This window comes from Microtus pennsylvanicus, chromosome X, assembly GCF_037038515.1.
Source record: "Microtus pennsylvanicus isolate mMicPen1 chromosome X, mMicPen1.hap1, whole genome shotgun sequence".
NCBI lineage: Eukaryota > Metazoa > Chordata > Mammalia > Rodentia > Cricetidae > Microtus > Microtus pennsylvanicus.
Genome location: NC_134601.1, coordinates 19,879,772 through 19,900,284, shown reverse-complemented (window position 1 = coordinate 19,900,284; position 20,513 = coordinate 19,879,772). Strand labels below are relative to the sequence as shown.

The following is a 20,513-nucleotide window of genomic DNA, read 5'->3' as shown; positions in this document are numbered from 1 at the left end:
AGCTCCTTCCTTATTAGAAAGAGTCAGGCAGTGTTGGCACACACCTTTAATTCAGCACTTCGATGGCAGAGGCAGGCAGATCTCAGTGAGTTTGAGGCCAGCCTGGTCTACAAAGTGAGTTCTAGGAGATCAAGGACTGTTACATAGAAACCCTGTCTCGAAAAACAAAAAAGAAAAAAAAAGATTATTAGAAAGAAATAGGGAAGAATTAGGACGTACCTTACGTTCCAAGATTGTTATGATAAAAAGAGCCAGGGAACCTAAAGGTACTCAGTCAGGCTCTGAAAACGCAACCTACAAATCCAAGTTCATACCAGAGGGCTTAGTTTTTGCTTAATTTCCATAATGAAATACCAGGAGTAAATGGTGAGAATCATAATGGAAGCCACAAAGCATCTCATTTAAATAGCTTTTGAATATATAATGCTAGTCCTCTGGAAGGCAGCCTACTATATATAGTCTTTGACAGCAATTCGTTAATGTCCTTCATACTCAAGTTCATTTTATAACTTATTGCTCTGTCCATACCACATGTCAGCAGGGGTAGTGGTACAGAAAGACTTCAACTGTAAAACACATGACTACTGTGTTCACAGTGCAACCTTTAGTTCCTGTGTTACTACTCCCAGGCAGCCCTTCTGATCTGCTAAGCATCATAGACATACAAGGATAAGAAAAAGAAAGAGAAAAACAGATCAAAGTGAATTCTTTTTATTTTTTTGAAATTCTTTTATGTTTGTGGGTATTTTGCCTGCTTTTATCTCTGTGACCCACATGCATTCGATGTCCACAGATTCCATAAGGGAGCATCAAATCCCCTGGAATTGTAGTTACAGGCAGTTTGAACTACCATGTAGGTGCTGGGAACAGAACTGGATCCTCTGGAAGAGCAGTAAGTGCTCTTAATCACTGAGACATCAAAACAATTTGGCAGCAAGAAGGTCTCTGTCAGCATGGTTTTCTTCTCATGTAGTTTAGTGGAGGAAATAGATATCAAAGCAGCCAGATAGGTCACTGAGGCAAGTACTAAGTATGGAGGCTGCTGCCTTGAGCAAACCAAAAGGAAACCATGCCATCTGGGGTCACATTCTAAACTACAGTCAAATAATCACAGTTGTCGTTTCATTATAAACTGTGGGGGGAATGCATGGAGCATAAGCAAACAAAAGCATGAGGCCTGTGGTGAGGGATCTGGCACTGTCTGGAGGCTAAAGAAGGCCACCCAAAAAAGGGTCCATTGAGCTGAGATGTGAAGATGAGTAACTAGGGAACAACATGAGGAAGAATATTTAGGTGAGAGGACCCTTAGAACCTGGTGATCATTTTTCTGCTTCTTAGAATGTAGAGTGTCTGGAATACATTGATCTTCCTGAGGTTACAGATTTCTGTGTATTGGGTTAATACTGTGTTTCCAGTTTGGTTTCCATTGTGATTCATGACTGAGTTCCCAATACATGTTTGTTGACTAAATGTATACTATGAGACCATTTATTCAATAGTTGTCCTTATCCCCAGGGAGCCAGGCAAGAATGGAATGTTAAGATTCTTACTCATCATCAGTAATTTCTGTTAGTATATTCTAATTTGGCATGTAAAGAAAGAGGATTATGATAGCTTTTATAATCTTTAAATTCCCTGCTTAAAATTCCTGAGTGCTAACTATACCAAATACCTGTACTGTTTTTTAGTACGGCCACCTCCCTTGGACCTGAGAAACCTTTCCACCATCAGAGAACACACATCTCTAACCAGGACTCACACTGTGCCTTGGTAAGCCTCAAATCTTAGATCTCTTGTAGTTGAAACTCATTTCATCTTGCTTAAGGGAGCCAAAGGAGGAGTTGGTCTTGTGATCAAGAACCATGAGTGGTTTCTAGACCACAAAGGATGGTATGTGACTGGGTTCTTCTGGATTCTGAAGCCTGGAAATAGCAGTGTTGGGAACGTCTCTCTCTTCCTGTTCTCTGAAGAGCTCTTTTCTTTGTTGCATGATCCTGCTCTGTATTAGTCAGGGTTTTCCAAAGAAATAGAACTGATAGAACAAATATGTATATATTAAAAGAGAATTTGTTAAAGTGCTTTACAGGATGTGGTCTGAGTAGTTCAACAATGGTTGTCTCCCAACGGAAAGGCCAGGAATACAGTAGTTGTTCAGTCTATGATGCTAGATGTTTCAAAAGTTCTAATCTGGTGTTGGAGTCCCAGGGAATTTTCAGAGAGATCCTGGTCTTTAGTCTCCATTAGAATCCTAAAGAAATAGGTTCTAACAGCAGTGAAGGAATGCCTAAGCATCAGGATTGATGAACTTGCTAATGAGAATGAAGGCAAGCAGTAAAAACGCAAAAGCTTTATTCCACATCTTTTTATGTGAGCTGCCATCAGAAGGTGTGGCCCAGATTTAGGGTGGGTTTTCTCACCTCAAATGATAGAATAAGGAACATTCCTCACAGCTGTGCCCAGCTGTTTGTGTTTTAGTTGATTCTAGAAGTAGTCAAGTTGTCCAATATTATTAATTACAGACTCCAAGCTTGCTTACATGCTTCAATTCCAGAACCAACAAAGATGGACTATTTTTATAATCCTAATACAGACTTCCAAGGGAGACAAAATTAAGGGATTCTGTCAGATTGGAATAAAGTAGTGCACAGATAATACTATTAACTAGAGAATTCCAAGTTTATGAATTGTATCTGAGAAAAGAACTTTCAGAGAAAATGGGATTGTTTATGGGCTAGGTACACAAACCTTAACACACATGTGCCTGTTCATTTTACCTTCTATAAGCTGCATTTTCCTAGCTCATGATAAATGCCACAGGACATGGTAACTTTTTTTTGAGGTAGGGTCTCTCTATGTAGCACTGGTTGGCCTGGTGTTCACTATGTAGACTATGAAGGCATTGAACTCACGTAAATCTGCCTTTTTCTGCTTCCTGAGTTCTGGGATTAAAGGTAAAGGGATGCACCACCATACCCATGCAGACATGCTAACTTTGTAAAGCAGAATTCTGCAGAGAGCTTCATTTCCAGGCTGAACTGTAGAGACACATAGCCTGTTACTCTGTCTCAGAAGGAAGTAAGAAATTAATATACTGTCTTTCTTGTCCTTTCAGATGAATGAGTACACTTTCATTCTTCTGGCTACTTTGGAAGCAAAAAGACCCCAAGGGAGGGGAGGGTTGTTGTCGTCTGATTGTTTTTTTGTTTAGATTTTGCTTTGGAATATTTTTTTTATTCTGTCAGTCAGCTTTATTACTTTGAAACATTTTTCTTAATTTGTTGTTGTTTACTAAATAAGATGTATTTGTATGTGTTACATGATGGGCTTAGGAAAAAAAGAGTTGGGAAGCATTTGCTCCAGGGTGGGAGAGGGCTACTGGGAAGTGTCTTCTTCAAGAATTGTTTGGGCCAAAAGGAAGCTATGTCTGGAAGGGGAGGACTCAAACCCCACAGGGCTGTGTCTGTTCCTGGCTATGTTTCACAGCAGCTGTAAGACATTGCATTGACCTCATCTGTATTTTTTGGTCTTAGCAATCGAACCAGCTTTCTCTCTTCACAAAGAAATGGTATTAATTCTGCAAGATTTTTTGCCACTCCTTCTTCCAAAGAAGAAGAAGAAAGCTACATCCAAATGGTAATCTTGTATTTTTATGTTCTTTTTCCTCTCCAAATCTATAATCTTGAGAGTTCGTTATGATAAAAGCACATTCCTCAGAAGTCTCTGTTCAGTCATAAAGCACATTTGATTGTAAAACCAGGTCACTTTTTTTTTTTAGATTGGGATCAAATTAATTTGAAGCTAATTTACTTTTTTCTTTTTAAAAGTGTATTGTAAGGGTGTGCATGTGTGTAGTATATGTGTATGCATATGTGCATATTGGTGCATGTGCACATGTGTATGCACATACATGTGAGGGCCAAAGGTTGACATCAGGAGTCTTCCATTATCTCTGTTCGCCTTACCATTTTTTCCCTTAATCTTAGGATAGGGTCTCTCATTGAACCCAAAGCTCACACTGATTTGCTAGGCTGCTTGGCCAGAGAATTCCAGGGATTCATCTGTCTTCTCTCAACCCTGTACCTGAAATATAGATGTATGTAATCATGCCTATATTTTATGTGAGTTCTGGAGATCTGAACTGAGACACTAACATTTGAGTGCAAAGCACTTTATCTTCAGAGTCACTCCTCAGCTCCCTTGAAGTTGGTTTTCTTTCTTGCAGTATTCAGCTTTTTATACCATTTGAAGTCTACATTATTTCATGAGAACCTAGGACCTAAAGTCTGTGTTATGGAAAATAGAAATGGTAGCCAATTCTTTTTTCAGAAAACTGTGATGTTCTGTATGATTCCAATGGGTTTGTAATTCTCTAAATGTCCAAAGTCCAGGCTGTGAAAACAAGTTTCTTGGAGGCTTTATTTTATAAAAATACCTGCCTCTGAACTTTCTGAAGATTTGTCTTTTAGGGTCTTTCTGTAGACTTGAGTGTGTAAAGATGTTACATGTTTGTCCTTTGATTATCCATTCACAGTTCAAGGGTGTTAATATCTCCTTTTTGTCCTGTTGCCCTATTCTCTTAATGTGGATTCTTTAGCTAGAACTGTATCTATTCACAAAATAGAAACGGGAAATTCCAGAGAGAATTTCACTATAAACATTAGGTTTTGAAGAGATCTTCTCCATCCTGCTAAGCCAGGATGATGTTCAAGACACTGATATATACTCTTAAGAAGATAATCTTATCCTCCTATGTATGAGGAGACAAGGCAATTAAAGTACATTGTGTGCATTATGAAATTTTCAAAGGATGTATTAAAATATATAAAAATAAAAGTCTAAAATGGATTACCTCTAGGACAGTAACAGCTGACTGCTTCATTTTGTCTTATTTGATAAAAGTTGTGCTGTGATTCACTTAACTATATGCAGGTGGGAAGTGACTCATCTATAAATCTGCTGTGTTCTTCCCAATATTTCTTACACTTAGTAATAGCCCTTGGGAAACTTCTAGAAGAAAATATTCCTGTAAAGGATCCTGAACAGCTGTGCTCTGTCTCTGGAGAACAGAAAAGGGAAGTGAACCTAAAACATTATGGAAGCAAGTGTAAAGTTATTCCAGACACCAGCAGTTTGCTTCTGATATTTGAGACAGTAAGACTGGTAATTTCATAAACAACACAGTTAAATATTGATTACTTGCATAAATGTGTATAGGTTGTCAATGAATGTGTATTACTGAACAATATGACACAGAAGTTGAAGAGCAGGCAATACTGGTTGATGTGAGCAAAGTACTATGTGAAAAAGGTGAGGGGGGTGTCTTACCTCATTCAGCTGCATTAGTTTTAACTTCAGTTTACAATATACTCTGAAATGACTTGCTTATACCTTGTGCCACACAATTGCCCAATATGATAGTCACAGCTAACATGATGGCTTACAATCCCTTTGGATTTTAATCAAATGAGGAAGTTGTGGGGGTCCCTGGTACAGTTTTTCTTGGTTTGCAGTTCTCTGAGTTTGGGTATATAGAGATAGATGAATTTAGATAGACAGATAGATGGGAAAGAGGGAGGGAGGGAAGAAGGGAAGGAGGGAAAGAGAAAGAGAGAGAGAGAGAATGCTGAACATGGTGTCATCAACCCCAGATATTCACTCATTCTATCTCTGTATACTCTTTATACCATACTGCCACTCTAAACTCCTGGTATCAACTGATCTTTTCTTTATAACTATCAGTTTGGATTGTCAAGAATGTTACATAGAGAGAGAATCATACAATACTTTTGAGTCTGGCCTAATTTACTCAGAATATGATCTGAAATTCATCCAAATTGATACACATGTCACTACTGTTTCATTGCTGAGTAACATTCCCTTGTATGGATTGTCCACATTTTGTTTACCCACTCACCCACCAAGGAACATTTGGTCTCTTTCAAATCCAGGGGCAAATAGAACAGTCATAAACATTTTATATTATTTAATATACAATTTATTATAGTAAAATACATGTAGCACAAAAATTGCCATTTTATGGGTTTTGATCCTACTGCACGTACTGGCTTTGTGGGAGCCTAGGCAGTTTGGATGCTCACCTTACTAGACCTGGATGGAGGTGCGCGGTCCTTGGACTTCCCACAGGGCAGGGAACCCTGATTGCTCTTTGGGCTGAAGAGGGAGGGGGACTTGATTGGGGGAGGGGGAGGAAAATGGGAGGCGGTGGCGGGGAGGAGGCAGAAATCTTTACTAAATAAATAAATATTGCCATTTTAACCATTTTGAAGTATATGATTAACTATGTTACTTATACTTCACCACTGTTCATTTCCAGGCTATTTTTATCATTTCAAGCACAAACTCTGTGCCCAATAAAAACTCACTCCCTGTTCACTTTCCCCAAGTCCCTGGTAACTTCTGTTCTATTTTACATCTTTATATTCTAGGTCCTTTATAAAAGTAAGGCTAGTGCTGTTAAGATGGCTCAACAGATAAAGATACTGACCAGCAACTGTTATGACCTGAGTCTTCTTCCAATATGGAGGCAGCCAACCGTGTGTTGTGGCCTGTGTGTGCACACACAAACTAATAAATGTTTAAAAAGTGGAAGCATACAATATTCTTTTGTATCTGTCTTTCACTTAGCATAGTGTTTTTAATATTCATATATGTAATGTGTGTGAATATTATTTAATAAGATCATACTATATTTTCTTTGTCCACTTACTGTTTGGTGGACATGTAGGTTGTTTCCAACTTTGGGCTGTTGTGAATAATGATACTGTAAACATCAGATACAAAAATTATCTGAGCACCTGCTTTCTCAAAGCTTTTGAGTATTTGCCTACAGGTGAAATTGTTGGACCATATACATACATTATATGTTTTGGTTTTTTTTAAATTTATTTATTTATTAAGGATTTCTGCCTCCCTGCCACCGCCTCCCATTTCCCTCCCCCTCCCCCGATCAAGTCCCCCTCCCTCATCTGCTCGAAGAGCAATCAGGGTTCCCTGCCCTGTGGGAAGTCCAAGGACCGCCCACCTCTATCCAGGTCTAGTAAGGTGAGCATCCAAACTGCCTAGGCTCCCCCAAAGCCAGTACGTGCAGTAGGATCAAAAACCCACTGCGATTGTTCTTTAGTTCTCAGTATTTCTTCATCAGGCAATGAAAGGAGACAAAGACAGAGACCCACATTGGAGCACCGGACAGAAATCTCAAGGTCCAAATCAGGAGCAGAAGGAGAGAGAGCACAAGCAAGGAACTCAGGACCGCGAGGGGTGCACCCACAGACTGAGACAATGGGGATGTTCTATCGGGAACTCACCAAGGCCAGCTGGCCTGGGTCTGAAAAAGCATGGGATAAATCTGGACTAGCTGAACATAGCGGACAATGAGGAATACATTCTATGTTTCAAGAAAACACTAAAATTGTCTTCTACAATGACCGTGCCATTTTACATTCCTACTAGCAAAACCCAAAGATTTCAAATTTCTCCACATCTTAACATTTTTCTTCTCCCCCTTTTTGTAAGAATTACCCTAATCAGTATGAAGTGGGTTTCATTTGTCTTTTTCAAATTAATAATGACATTATATATCTTTAATGTACTTGTTTACCATTTTGTTATCTTCTTTTATTATTTTTTGTTACTAAGTTTCAGGTGTTTCTTCTATGTTATGAACATTAACCCTTATCTGTAGTAGGAGCTGTGGGCTACATTCCTGCTGCCCAGCTAGGCTGCCTGGCTAGCTTATGCCTCGAAATAACAACACACAAACTGTATTCTTTTAAACACTGCTTGGCCCATTATATCTAGCCTCTTCTCGGCTAACTCTCGCACCTGGACTAGCCCATTTCTAATAATGTGTGTAGCACCCCAAGGTGCACTTACCGGGAAGATTCTAGCCTACATCCATCCTGGGTCAGAGCTTCATCGCGTCTGCCAGGGAGAGGGGAGCATGGCGAATGAGCTCACTTCCTCTTCCTCCCAGCATTTTGTTCTGTTTACTCCACCCACCTATGTTCTAACCTATCAGGGCCAAGCAGTTTCTTTATTAATGAACCAATGACCTTCCTCCATCACTTATCAAATGCATAATTATAATTTATAGATCTTTTCCCAGTTCTCTGAGTTGTCTTTTCACTCTATCATCCCTTCCCTAAACTTTGGAATCTTCTACAGGCTTTTATGTGGATAAGATTTTTCTTTTTGTTGTTTTTTTCAAATTTCTATTACTTTAAAAATAGTATCAATTAAAATTCCCACTTTTTCCCCTCCTCCCACTTCCCTCCCACTCCCACCACACCATCCTCTTCCCCTTTTCTTAAGAGAGGGCAGGGTACCCTGCCCTGTGGAAGTCCAAGGCCCTCCCCACTACACCAGGCTTAGGAAGGTGTGAATCCAAAGATAATAGGATCCAAAAAAGCCAGTACATGCAGTAGAGACAAATCCCAGTGCCATTATCATTGGCCCTTCAGTCTACCCCAACTGTCAACCACATTCAGAGAGTTCAATTTGATCCCATGCTCATTCATTCCCAGTCCAGCTGGAGTTGGTGAGCTCCCATTAGCTCAGGCACACCATCTCAGTGGGTGAACCCCTCATGGTCCTGACTTCCTTGCTCATGTTCTCCCTCCTTCCTTTCTTCAACTGGACCTTGGGAGTTCAGTCCAGTGCTCCAATGTGGGTCTCTGTCGCTGTCTTCATCACTGGATGAAGGTTCTATGGTGATATTCAAGATATTCATCAGTCTGACTATGGGACAAGGCCAGTTCAGGCACCTTCTCCACTGCCCAGGGTCCTAGCTGGGGTCATCCCTGTGAACTCCTGGGAACCCCTCCAGAGCCAAGCCTCTTGCCAGCCCCAAAATGGCTCTCTCAATTAAGGTATCGCCTTCCTTGCTCCCAAATCCATGCTTCTTCCATCTCAACCATCCCATTTCCCCAATCTCTCCCCAGCCTTTCCCTTCTCCCCTCTCCCTCTCCATCTCCCCTTCCCTCTATCCTCTGCCCCCATGCTCCCAACTTTTGCCAGGCAATCTTGTCTGCTTCCAATTTCCAGGTGAATCTATATAAGTTTTTCTTTGGGTTTACCTTATTACTTAGCTTCTCTAGGATCATGAACTATAGGCTTAATGTCCTTTATTTATGACTAGAATTCACTAATGAATGAGTACATACCATATTCATATTTTTGGGTCTGGGTTATCTCACTCAGGATAGTGTTTTCTATTTCTATCCATTTGCATGCAAAATTCAAGATGTCATTTTTTTTTATCGCTGAGTAGTACTCTAATGTGTAGATGTGCCACACTTTCTTTATCGATTCATCTGTTGAGAGGCATCTAGGTTGTTTCCAGGTTCTGGCTATTACAAATAGTGCTGCTATGAACATAGTTGAACAAATGCTTTTGTAGTATGATTTGGCATCTTTTGGGTATATTCCCAAGAGTGGTATTGCTGGGTCCTGATGTAGGTTGACTCCATTTTTCTGAGAAACTGCCACACTGATTTCTGGTCACCTCAGCACTGGAGCAGGGTCTATTGCAGGGTTCCAAGGACCTCACAGATGAAAAGGCAGGCTTGGGGGCAGGTGGAATGGGAGAAAGAAAGCCCAGCAGCAGGAATACTCCCGCTGGCTCTCTGGTCCCCTCGGCTCTGAAGCAAGTTGTGTTGCCAATTTTTCTTTTCTTGAGGGCAGTAGTTCTGAATTGGCTATGATTTTGACCCTCAAAGGTCATTGTCAGTGTCTAGATACAAAACTAGAGTAAAAAGAGATGGTGCAATTGGTTTATAGTGGGAAATATTAAGAAGTGCTGCTACAAGGGCTAAAGAGATGTTTCAATAGTTAAGAGCACTTGTTCTGACAGGGGACCTCGGTTCAGCTTCCAGAACCCATGTTGTAGCTCAATACCATCTATAACTCCAGTTCTAGGGAATTTGATGCTCTCTTCTGACCTCTGTGGGCACCCAGCATGTGTGTGTCACATAAATAAAAGTAGACTAAACACTCATACAAATAACAATAAATAAAAAATAAAAGAAATGTTGTTAAATATTCTACAGTGAATAGTACATCCCCTTAAGGGGGGAAAACAAAACTGTCCAGCTTAAAATGTAAAGATATTACTGTTTAGGTGTGCATAACTAAGTTTTAGGTCAGTGTTTCTCAACCTTCCTAATGCTGCAACCCTTTAATTCAGTTCCTCATGTTGTGGTGACCTCCAACCATAATTTTTTTGTTGCTACTTTATACCCTTAATTTTGGAAACAGTAACTGTCTCGGAGTCTAAGAATATGTACTTGTGTCATTATTAGCCTGTGGTAGTGCTCTTTGTTGCCTGCCCTTCCCTCTATCTTTTGACACAATATCACAAACAAGGTGAACAAATGGATATGAGACTTCTCTGTCCTCTTTTTTCCACATCTGATTGACAGCCAAACCTTTACAACTGGTTCTGAAAGTTGGAAGATAATAGATCTCTAGGCTCTCTCAGCAGCCCAAAAGATTCTAAATCCTGAAATTAGGTGTTACTCACAAAACAAACCAGTAATACCCCCTTCAGGAAACTCCAGGACTTAACAATTTTACTCAAATATGCAAAATATGTGTTAACCATTTTTTTTTCGAGACAGGTTTCTCTGTAGCTTTGGTGCCTGGAACTAGCTCTTGTAGACCAGGCTGGCCTCGAACTCACAGTGATCCACCTGCCTCTGCCTCTCGAGTACTGGGATTAAAGGTGTATGCCACTACTGCCCAGCTTGTGTTAACCCTTTTAAAAAAGATTTAAAGTGTGTATGTGTGTGGAGGGGTATGTGCTCATGATTGTAGGTCTTCTTGGAGGCCAAAGACATCAGATTCATAAGTTGACTTTTCTCTCTGGAAGAGCAGTATATGCTTTTAACTCTTAAGCCATCTTTCCAGCCCCATATGTTAGTCTTCTGACCATTTGCTTTTATTGCTGTTTTGTTGGATTATTTTTGGTGTTGTCTTGTTTTCCTTTGTTTTGTTTTGTTTTGTTTGAGACAGAGTCTCACTGGGTAGCTCTGACTGGCCTGGTACTCTTTATGTAGACTAGGCTGGTCTCAAATTCATATAGATCCACCTGTCTTTGCCTCTCTAGTGCTGGGATTAAAGATGTGTGCTACCACTCTTTGCTTTGACCATTGATTTTTAAATATGAGTGACAACCAATAATTTCACCTGACATTTTGGGAAAGCATGAAAGACAGGGCTCTAAACAGATGGGGAAAAGAACAAAAACTGTGCTATGTTGTTGGCTGCTTTTTTACTCCTTACTCTTTTGGGCTTTCAGGAAGCTTCCAAACAAACCACATGGAGGCTTGTTCTTTTTTATGAATGCCCAGCCTTAGCTTGGCTTGTTTTCTCTAGCCAGCTTTCCTTGGCTCAAGTTTTCCCTTCTATCTTTTGCCACTGGGCTTTTATCTTTCTGTATTCTATATACCCCCACCTTTTTTTTTCTTCTTAAGCCATGCCTAGCTGTGTGGCTGGGCGACTGGCCCCCAGAATCCTCCCTCTTTCACTCTTGCCCCTCGATCATTGATCCTTTCTTCCCAAATTTATCCTCCTATTTATTCTCTCTGCCTGCCAGCCCAACCTGTTCCTTTCTCCTGCCTTGCTCTTGGCCTTTCAGCTCTTCATTAGACCAGTCAGGTGTTTTGGACAAGCAAAGTAACACAGCTTCACAGAGTTTAACAAATACAACATAAAAGAATGCAGCACATTCTTGCATCATTAAAGCAAATCTTCCATAGCATAATCAAATGTAATACATCTTAAACTAATATTCTACAACAGTGCTAGAAAGGAGAAACCTTTTAAAAACAGTATTATTATCAATACTCAGTAAGATGAGCTATTAAAATGTCAAGCCAGGCATATCTATTATCTTAATAAAGAACATTAACAAATTAGAAGTTCCTGCCAAGAGGATCTGAATTCAGATCCCCAGAACGCTCATTAAAAATCTGGACATGGGGTCTGGAGATATGGATCAGTTGTTAAAAACCCTGATCACTTTGGGTGCCAGATGAAGGCATAAGTCACAAACAATGCCACACCAGTTTGGAATTATGATTAATAGGGTGGTATTTATTTAAAGGGGAAAAAACTTACAGATAACCGTCCCAGACAACAGCCCTCTGTGCAATCAGGAAGAAGTCTAGTCGCCGGAACCAGAGCAGGAAACAAAAAGAGCGAGAAGGGAAGTAGCCTCTATTTTAAAGGGAGAGAGACCATGCCCCAATGGGCTGGTATCTCAGCGGCTATTGGCTGGAGGAGCGGAAGGACCTCCCGCAACACCTCCCACTTTTGTTTAAGTAAGAGAGTTCTAAACCTAGTACGAAATTATATACAATAAGTACAAATATCCTATTCTAACTAGCTTAGGTCTTGTATAATAAATAACTTGGCCAAGTCATGAGAAAAAAGTAACTACATTTATATAGTCTTCAACCCCATCGAAGATCTGAGAAGGGAAATAATGTTACCTGGGTAATTAGGAAGTTCAGTAAAACAACTTCCAAAACATGCAACAAATCACAGAGACAACTAGCTACCTGGGCAATCACCCAAAGTCACGTTAGCAGCGTTGAAGCAACCAACTTTGGCTAAGGCCTAACATAACTGACATACCATTTTCAAAAGCAAGCAACTTTTCAAAACTATCTTACCCTGTCTTGGCAGGATATAACAGTCCTGTTTATCCATTGATGCACACTCTGTATCTCTGTCAGTGGTTGAGGTATGGGCATTTCTTTGCCCCAAGGCCAGTTCTGCCAAAAAGAAAGGCTCCAGGTGGAGTGTCTTTGGTGCTCGACATTCTCTCGGGAATAGAGCGGTGTTGCCAGGAGCAATTGTGTCTCACTACCACAAAACTCTGAGTTAGATTAAAGGCCATTTTCTACAGCTCTTTGAAGAGGTTGAAGATTATCTATCTATACTGAGTATAATCTCTATATATCTAAAGAACCTGATTAGTCTAATTATAAATGACAAACTTAGATGACTATTAATCTATATAATTCTCAATATCTATCTAACTTAAAGACTAAGACAATACACGACTGTGAAACAAATGAGGACAATGACCTCCAAATATAAACAATGTACAAATATACATTGCAGTATGGTAAATATATATCAGTACACAAACAATACATAAGTATCATAATCAGAGGTAGAAATGTACACTGCAATATGGTAAATATATACAATATATATATATATATATATATATATATATATATCAATACAATAGATGTCAATACATAGAAATGTTTTAAACAGAGGTAGAAACATGCATGCATACAATAGTCAATATAATTTAACTTTGTATCAATATACAAGAATCGATATTTGTCTAAAAACAGTAACTCACAATTACAAATCTATTATCCCATCATCCCTCTTTTTTTTTCAAAATGATCCCTGAGCTTATAAAATTCCTCCCCCAACATCCCAACCCCTAAATGATGTCCCTAAACCCAAGGGCAAACTTTACTGGGAGAGGGGACGTCGTCCTCTAGAATTACTTCCAGCTGTCATGGGGGCGACGTTCTTTCTGGGGGATCCTGTGAAAGTAAAATGATGGTTAAATTTCAAGATTAATGTCTTTTAAAATTGCAAATAGTCTCTGAGTAATTTTGTGCAGGTCTGGCCAGAATGTTGTACAAGATGTGCACGATTTCAGCTAACCAAGTTGGGATCGTCTTGTGCAGCTGGTACCCAAAACAGGTCTTGTAGTAGCACTATCAGTATCATAACGTCATATCAACCAGGTGGAGTTGTTGTTATGGGGCCCCATCTTCCTGGAAACTTCAAATGTCACTTCAGGAAAAACTCGTTGTTCATTGTGAAAAACTTAAACATTAATCATATAGACATATATATATATATATATATATATATATATATATGTTCAATGAAAGGCATGATAGATATATTCAATGAAAAGTATGATAGATATGAAGAAAAGTAAAGATGTTTTCTAAACTCATATTTCTTTCTGTCCCATATTATGGCTCTTGACATGAGACAGAAACTCCAGAAACTCTGGGTTTTTCTCTTGCCAACAGACTTGGAATTGGAGAGGGACTGAGCCAGAGTCCAACTTCAAAATCAGTTCTATATATTTATAAATAAATGCACATTAATACATATTTAAAGATAAGAGTAGAATAATTTTACTTACGAGATCTATTTGATTTTCTTGCTGATTCTTATTGGGTTGTAAATAGTTTGCATCTGTCAGTACTCAAACATCCATGGTCCCTTGAATTTTCTGAAGATGAGTGTTTTCCTGCAGAGATAAGAAGAGAACCCTACCCCCGTTCTATATGTTTTTCTTACCACCTGTATAAATATCATCATTGTGGATGAGTTGTTATTTCTCCTTTCCAAGAGGTTTCTCCTCTTCAAATCGAAACTTTATTAATTTTGATGGTATCCACAATTTTTCTTCTCCTGTGGAAATAAGAGCAAAACCCCTTCCCCAATGTAGCACATCTCCTGGCTTCCATTGAGAGGTCAGCACATCTTTGAAATAAATCAGTTGATTTAGTTCAGCAGACTTTTCCATTATCCAATGTTTTTCTGCTGCTGTCGTTCCATTCTCATTAACGTTAAGAAAATTCAAGGTTAATAAAGCATTATGTAATCTATTTCTGGGGGTATTTTCGGTCCCTTTCTGTTTGTTCAGCATATCCTTTATAATACGATTTGATCTTTCTATAACTGCCTGACCTGTAGGATTATTTGGTATACCTGTAATGTGTTTTATATTGTAATAATCAAAAAAGTGTTTCATTTTCTTAGATACATATGCTGGACCATTATCTGTCTTTATTTGTGCAGGTATACCCATGATGGCCATAACTTCCAATAAATGTGTGATTACTGAATCAGCCTTTTCTGAGCTCAGGGCAGTAGCCCATTGAAAACCTGAATACGTGTCTATGGTGTGGTGTACATATTTTAATTTACCAAATTCCATAAAGTGGAACACATCCATCTGCCAGATTTCATTTCTCTTAATACCCTTTGGGGTACTCCCTGCAGGCAACAGTGTTTGATTATAGAAAGAACAAGTAGGACATCTCTTTAAAATGTCCTTAGCTTGTTGCCAAGTAAAGGAAAATTCTTTCTTTAGGCCTTTACTATTGACATGATGCTTTTTACGAAATTCTGAGGCCTGAAACACGCTTCCAATTAATAATTGATCAATCTCAGTGTTACCTTGTGCTAAAGGACCAGGCAGACCTGTATGGTACCGGATGTGTGTTATGTACATTGGACAAAGCCTATTCCTGATTGTCTTGTACCTGGATAAACAATGAAGTCAACTCTGTGTCATCTGGTATAAATTCAGCGGTTTCAATATGCAAGATAACTCTTTCTGCATATTGTGAATCTGTAACTATATTAAGAGGTTCTTTAAAATCCCTTAGCACCATACGAATGGCATATAATTCTGCCTTCTGGACAGAATTGTAAGGGCTTTGTTCCACCTTACTCAATTCATCTGACTTGTAACCTGCTTTCCCTGATTTATATACATCAGTATAGAACATACAGGCTCCAGTTATTGGAGCATCTCATACAATTCTAGGAAGAATCCAAAAAGTTCTCTTTATGAGGTTAAGTCTACCACTTTTGGGATAGTTGCTATTAATTTCTCCCAAAAAATTAGCACAAGCTCTTTGCAATGGTTCATTGTCTTTCCATAACTTTTTTATTTCTTCAGTAGTAAAAGGCACTATAATTTCTGCTGGGTCTATACCTGCTAGTTGACGAAGTCTCAGCTTACATTTTATAATTAATTCAGAGACTTTTTCCACATAAGATTTAATTTTTTACTTGGTTTATTAGTTATAAATATCCACTCTAAAATAATATCTTCCCTCTGCATTAGAATCCCTGTAGGAGAAATTCTGGAAGGCAATATGACTAGGATGCAGCTAAGATTTGGGTTCACCCTATCCACATGTGCCTCCTGTAATTTTTCCTCAATCATTGTCAGTTCCTTTTCTGCTTCAGCTGTCAGTTTTCTGGGATTATTCAAATCCTTATCACCATCTAAGGTTTTGTTTAAATGAACTGTTAGATCAGGTGTTATCCCAACAGCTGGTCGTAGACTGGAAATGTCTCCTAACAATCTTTGGAAGTCATTAAGAGTCTTTAACCGGTCTCTCCTAATTTGTGCCTTTTGCGTTTTAATTTTCTCTAACCTTATTCTGTAACCTAAGTAATTAATAAAATTTCCTCTTTGAATCTTTTCAGGGGCAATTTGTAATCCCCACCTAGGCAAGACTTTCTTTACTTCTTCAAACATCCTTTCTAAAGTATCTTTATTTGAATCAGATAACAAGATATCATCCATGTAATAATAAATTATGGACTTGGGGAATTGTTAATGAATTATTTCCAATGGCTTACTTACAAAATATTGGCACAATGTAGGACTATTGAGCATACGCTGTGGGAGGATAGTCCACTGATATCTCCTATTAGGCTGAGAATTATTATAAGTAGGCACTGTGAAGGCAAATTTTTCTCTATCCTTTTCTTGTAACGGTATAATGAAAAAACAATCTTTCAAATCAATAACTATAAGAGGCCATCCTTTTGGTAACAGAGAAGGCAAAGGAATTCCAGATTGTAGCGTGCCCATAAGTGGAATTACCTTGTTGACAGCTCTTAAATCTGTCACCATTCTCCATTTACCAGATTTCTTTTTTATAGCAAACACAGGGGAATTCCAAGGGCTGGTTGATTCTTCAATATGGTGAGCATCTAGTTGCTCTTGCACCAGCTGTTCCAATGCCTGTAATTTGTCTTCAGCTAGAGGCCACTGTTTGATCCATATTGGCTTCTCAGTTAGCCATTTTAAAGGTAGGGCTGTTGGTACCTCTAAAGGTTTGGTATTTGCTGTATGTTCTTGTACAGCCTGAATGGCTGGTGACCTTTTTCCATAATACCTCATCATATCCTTCCCAGAATTATGAGTTCCTGGAACTACAGGAATGTTAATCTGGGTATTCCATTGCTGTAGCAGGTCATGGCCCCATAAATTTATTGCAATATTGGCTATATATGGCCTTAGTCTTCCTATTTGCCTTTCGAGCCCTATGCATTCAAGCCATCTTGTGCTTTGTTTTACACGAGATAGGGTTCCAATTCCCAGGAACTGAACATCTACCTCTTGAAGAGGCCAATTCGGATGCCAAGATTCTGGGGTAATGATACTTACATCCGCACCTGTGTCTAATAAGCCTTCAATAAAAGTGCCATTTATACAGACTCTTAGCTTTGGTCTTTGATCGTTAATACAAGTCTGCCTAAATATACGTTTACTCTGTCCTACTGGGTTTTTTTACTCATCCTCCATGCGTAATTCATCATTTAGACCAGTATTACTTTTTACAGCAGAAATTGGAGCTTTTAATTTTCTTGGTGAGGCACATTCTCCACTGTGACTGGGAATGACTGGGCCACTGTTGGCTTGGGGGCCTGCGAGAGGCCCCTCAAGGAGTTTCCCAATGGTATCGGGTTGCCTTGTTTGTCTGTTGTTGACCTGCATTTGTTGGACCAATGTCAGCCTTTACCGCATCTCCTACATATACCTAAAGGCCGAGGTCTCCTATTTTTGTCATTCCCAGAGGAGATATTATTCCTAGAAATTCTGTGCCTGTAATCCCTTTTCAGATGTCCTTATTTACCACAATTAAAACACCTGGCAGTTTGATGTCTCCTCATTGCTTTGGAAATCGCTTCTCCTACCCAAGATTCATCATTATAGCTAAACGTTTCAACATTCATCGTATGCTGAATCCATTCATCCATAGGTGCTGATCTAGACTTTAAAGGCCCAATTATCTTTTTGCATTCTATGTTTGCATTCTCCAAAACTAGAGATTCAAGAAGTATTCGTCTAGCTTCTGGGTCTGTTACCCCTATGTCCAGAGCCTTAATTAATCTTTGCAAAAAGTCAATAAAGGGTTCTCTCTGTCCCTGCCTAATTCTGGTATATGATTCAACCCTTTTTGCTGGATCTTGTATCCTATTCCAAGCATTTAAAGCTACTTGGTGACATAGACACAGTATTTCATCGTCATAAAGAGCTTGGACCTGTGGATCAGCATATTCTCCTGCATCAAGAATTTGATCTTGGGAAACCTCCACACCTTTTGCTCTTCCTTGCTGTTCCATATGTTTGGATTCTTCTCTGAAATAAATTCCAAACATCAAGGAAGGTCCATTATCTAAAACTGCAGACACTAACTGATGGAAATCATAGGGGGTAGCTCTAGCATTAGAAGCCCAAGTCCTTATCATTTCCTTTACATATGCAGAGTGCAAGCCAAAATTAACAATAGCTTGCTTAATTTCTTTTAGATCATTCATTGCTATTGGGGTCCATCTAGCTTCTCTGACTCCCTTTGAGCCTTTAGAAGTTGATGCTTTGTCAGAATTAAGTATAGGGTATGTCGCTAAAACCCTGGGTAAGCCAGTTCTAATAGCTAGTGGTGGCATTGAATCCTGTCCTTGTGCCTTCTTACTCTGTTCACCAGCTCCAATAATTTCTTCCATCATTTCAAGTCTTTTTATTATTGTCTCTTTTGAATCCTGAATCTCCTGACCTGCATGAGTTTCTAGTAAAGACTGTATGGTTCTTAGGAGGCCATATTCTTCCTAAATGATAGAATATGCAAAAGAATACTGAAACCTAGTAACCAGTAAATTACTTTATCCCCATAGTCATATAAACCTTGCATGATATAACCCATTGTATTGGTAACCAAAACAGTAAAATTCATGTTGGAAAAGAAAACTGCCATATTACCTATTATCCAGCAGGTGGCGCTGTTGCCAAGTCGTGACGAAAACGGGGACCCAGATTCAATTCCAACCACCCACATGGCAAATCACAACTATCTGTAACTCCCATTCCATGGGATCCTGCACCTTCACAATAATGCACATAAAAAATTAAATCATTTTTAAAAACCTGGACATAGCAGCAAGTGCCTCTAACACCTTATGGTACTGTATATGAAATGTCAACTTATTTGTTTGTTTCAAGACAGGGTTTCTCTGTGTAACTGTTCTGGCTATCCTGGAACTCACTCTGTAGACCAGGCTGTCCTCAAACTCACAGTGATCCACCTGCCTCTGACTCCTTACTGTTGGAATTAAAGCCATGCGCCACCATGCCTGGCTGAAATGTCAACTCTTACTCAAATGTGCAGGCCCCAGATCACCCTTTTATGATCTGGCAGCAGCTGTTTGGATGAAGCCCAGACTAGCTTTTTTTCCCCCACATGCACCCTTAACTATTCATTATTAATCTCAGTCTTGTGATGTTGGTTCCTAGGAAGAATATAGAGCAGTCAATTCCATGAGTAGTAGTGCTCTTAATTGGACAAAGAAATTCAGCCTGGATTATTTGGCCCTGGACTTCAATTCAGCATCACCAGCCCCTGTGCAACAGGTAGGAATGATTCCCAGGTGATTTCATTTTTGCTTAGATTTTTCTTTTTCCTTCTTTTTTTAATTTTTTTTATTTTATATACCAATCACAGTTTCCCCTCCCTCCTGTCTTCCTATACCCTTGCCCCACCTCTCATCAACTCCCCACTCCCATCCACTCCTTCTCCATTCCTATGAGAGTTAACAAAGCATGGCATATCAAGTCGATGCAGGACCAAACTCCTCCTCCTGCGTCAAGACTTGGCAAGGCATCCCTGCATGGGGAATGGGTTCCAAAAAACCAGCTTGTGTGCCATGGACAGGTTCTGATCCCACTGCTGGAGATTTTTCTAATGATCAAACATGTGTATTCTCTTTAGATCTTAGAAGATGTCTATAATCAAAATGCTAAAATTAACCTTAATCCTGACCCCCAGAAAGAATTAAATCCCAGTATGTTTTCTTTAGGATATTTTCTCTAGGTGCCTGTGTGCAGATACACGTAATATTCATGCTCTCCGAATTTGGGGCCATAGAAGTTATAGAAAAAGTCCCTAGGCAGAGATGAGGGTGAGGCACATACAGGTTCTTGAGGCATAGGAAGAGTTTGTTTAGGGAACAAGTAATGGCTTAGTCTGTCTAGTTCTTAAGGAATGGTGAAAGGAGCTCTACGTTGAAGTGGATCTCAGTGAATGCCCTTGAATGCAGTTTCAACTCCATTGGGTATACTCTTCTCTATACAGTAGGGATCACAAATAATGCCACATACATCAAGGACTATGAGAATTGAGTGGTTATTAAGTGAGTAGCTATTAACTTATATCACACATTTGACAGCCTCATGATGATGGTATGTGAGCAAGGGATGGCCATGATCCACACTAAGAATGTATGGTTTGATGATAAAAAGCAACCTATTGAACAGAATGTATAGAATGATTCCATTTGTGTGTCTCTTTACATTCCCAAACACTGTTCTGGCATTGAAGTGAGATGAGTGAGAGAAACAATACAGGAGATAC

The 20,513-nt window shown here is 39.3% G+C and overlaps 1 protein-coding gene across 7 annotated transcripts in view; it reads left to right on the top strand.

Moving 5' to 3' along the window:
• The window catches only part of Gab3 (GRB2 associated binding protein 3), a 99,415-nt gene that overhangs the window by 74,562 nt on the left and 4,340 nt on the right, over window positions 1–20,513 (top strand). For all 7 annotated transcript variants that reach the window (XM_075958199.1, XM_075958204.1, XM_075958198.1 and 4 more), the window contains exons 7-9: window positions 1,689–1,770; window positions 3,531–3,633; window positions 19,397–19,513. In XM_075958199.1, the coding sequence (XP_075814314.1) occupies window positions 1,689–1,770; window positions 3,531–3,633; window positions 19,397–19,513 (302 nt within the window). The remainder of the gene's footprint in view (window positions 1–1,688; window positions 1,771–3,530; window positions 3,634–19,396; window positions 19,514–20,513) is intronic.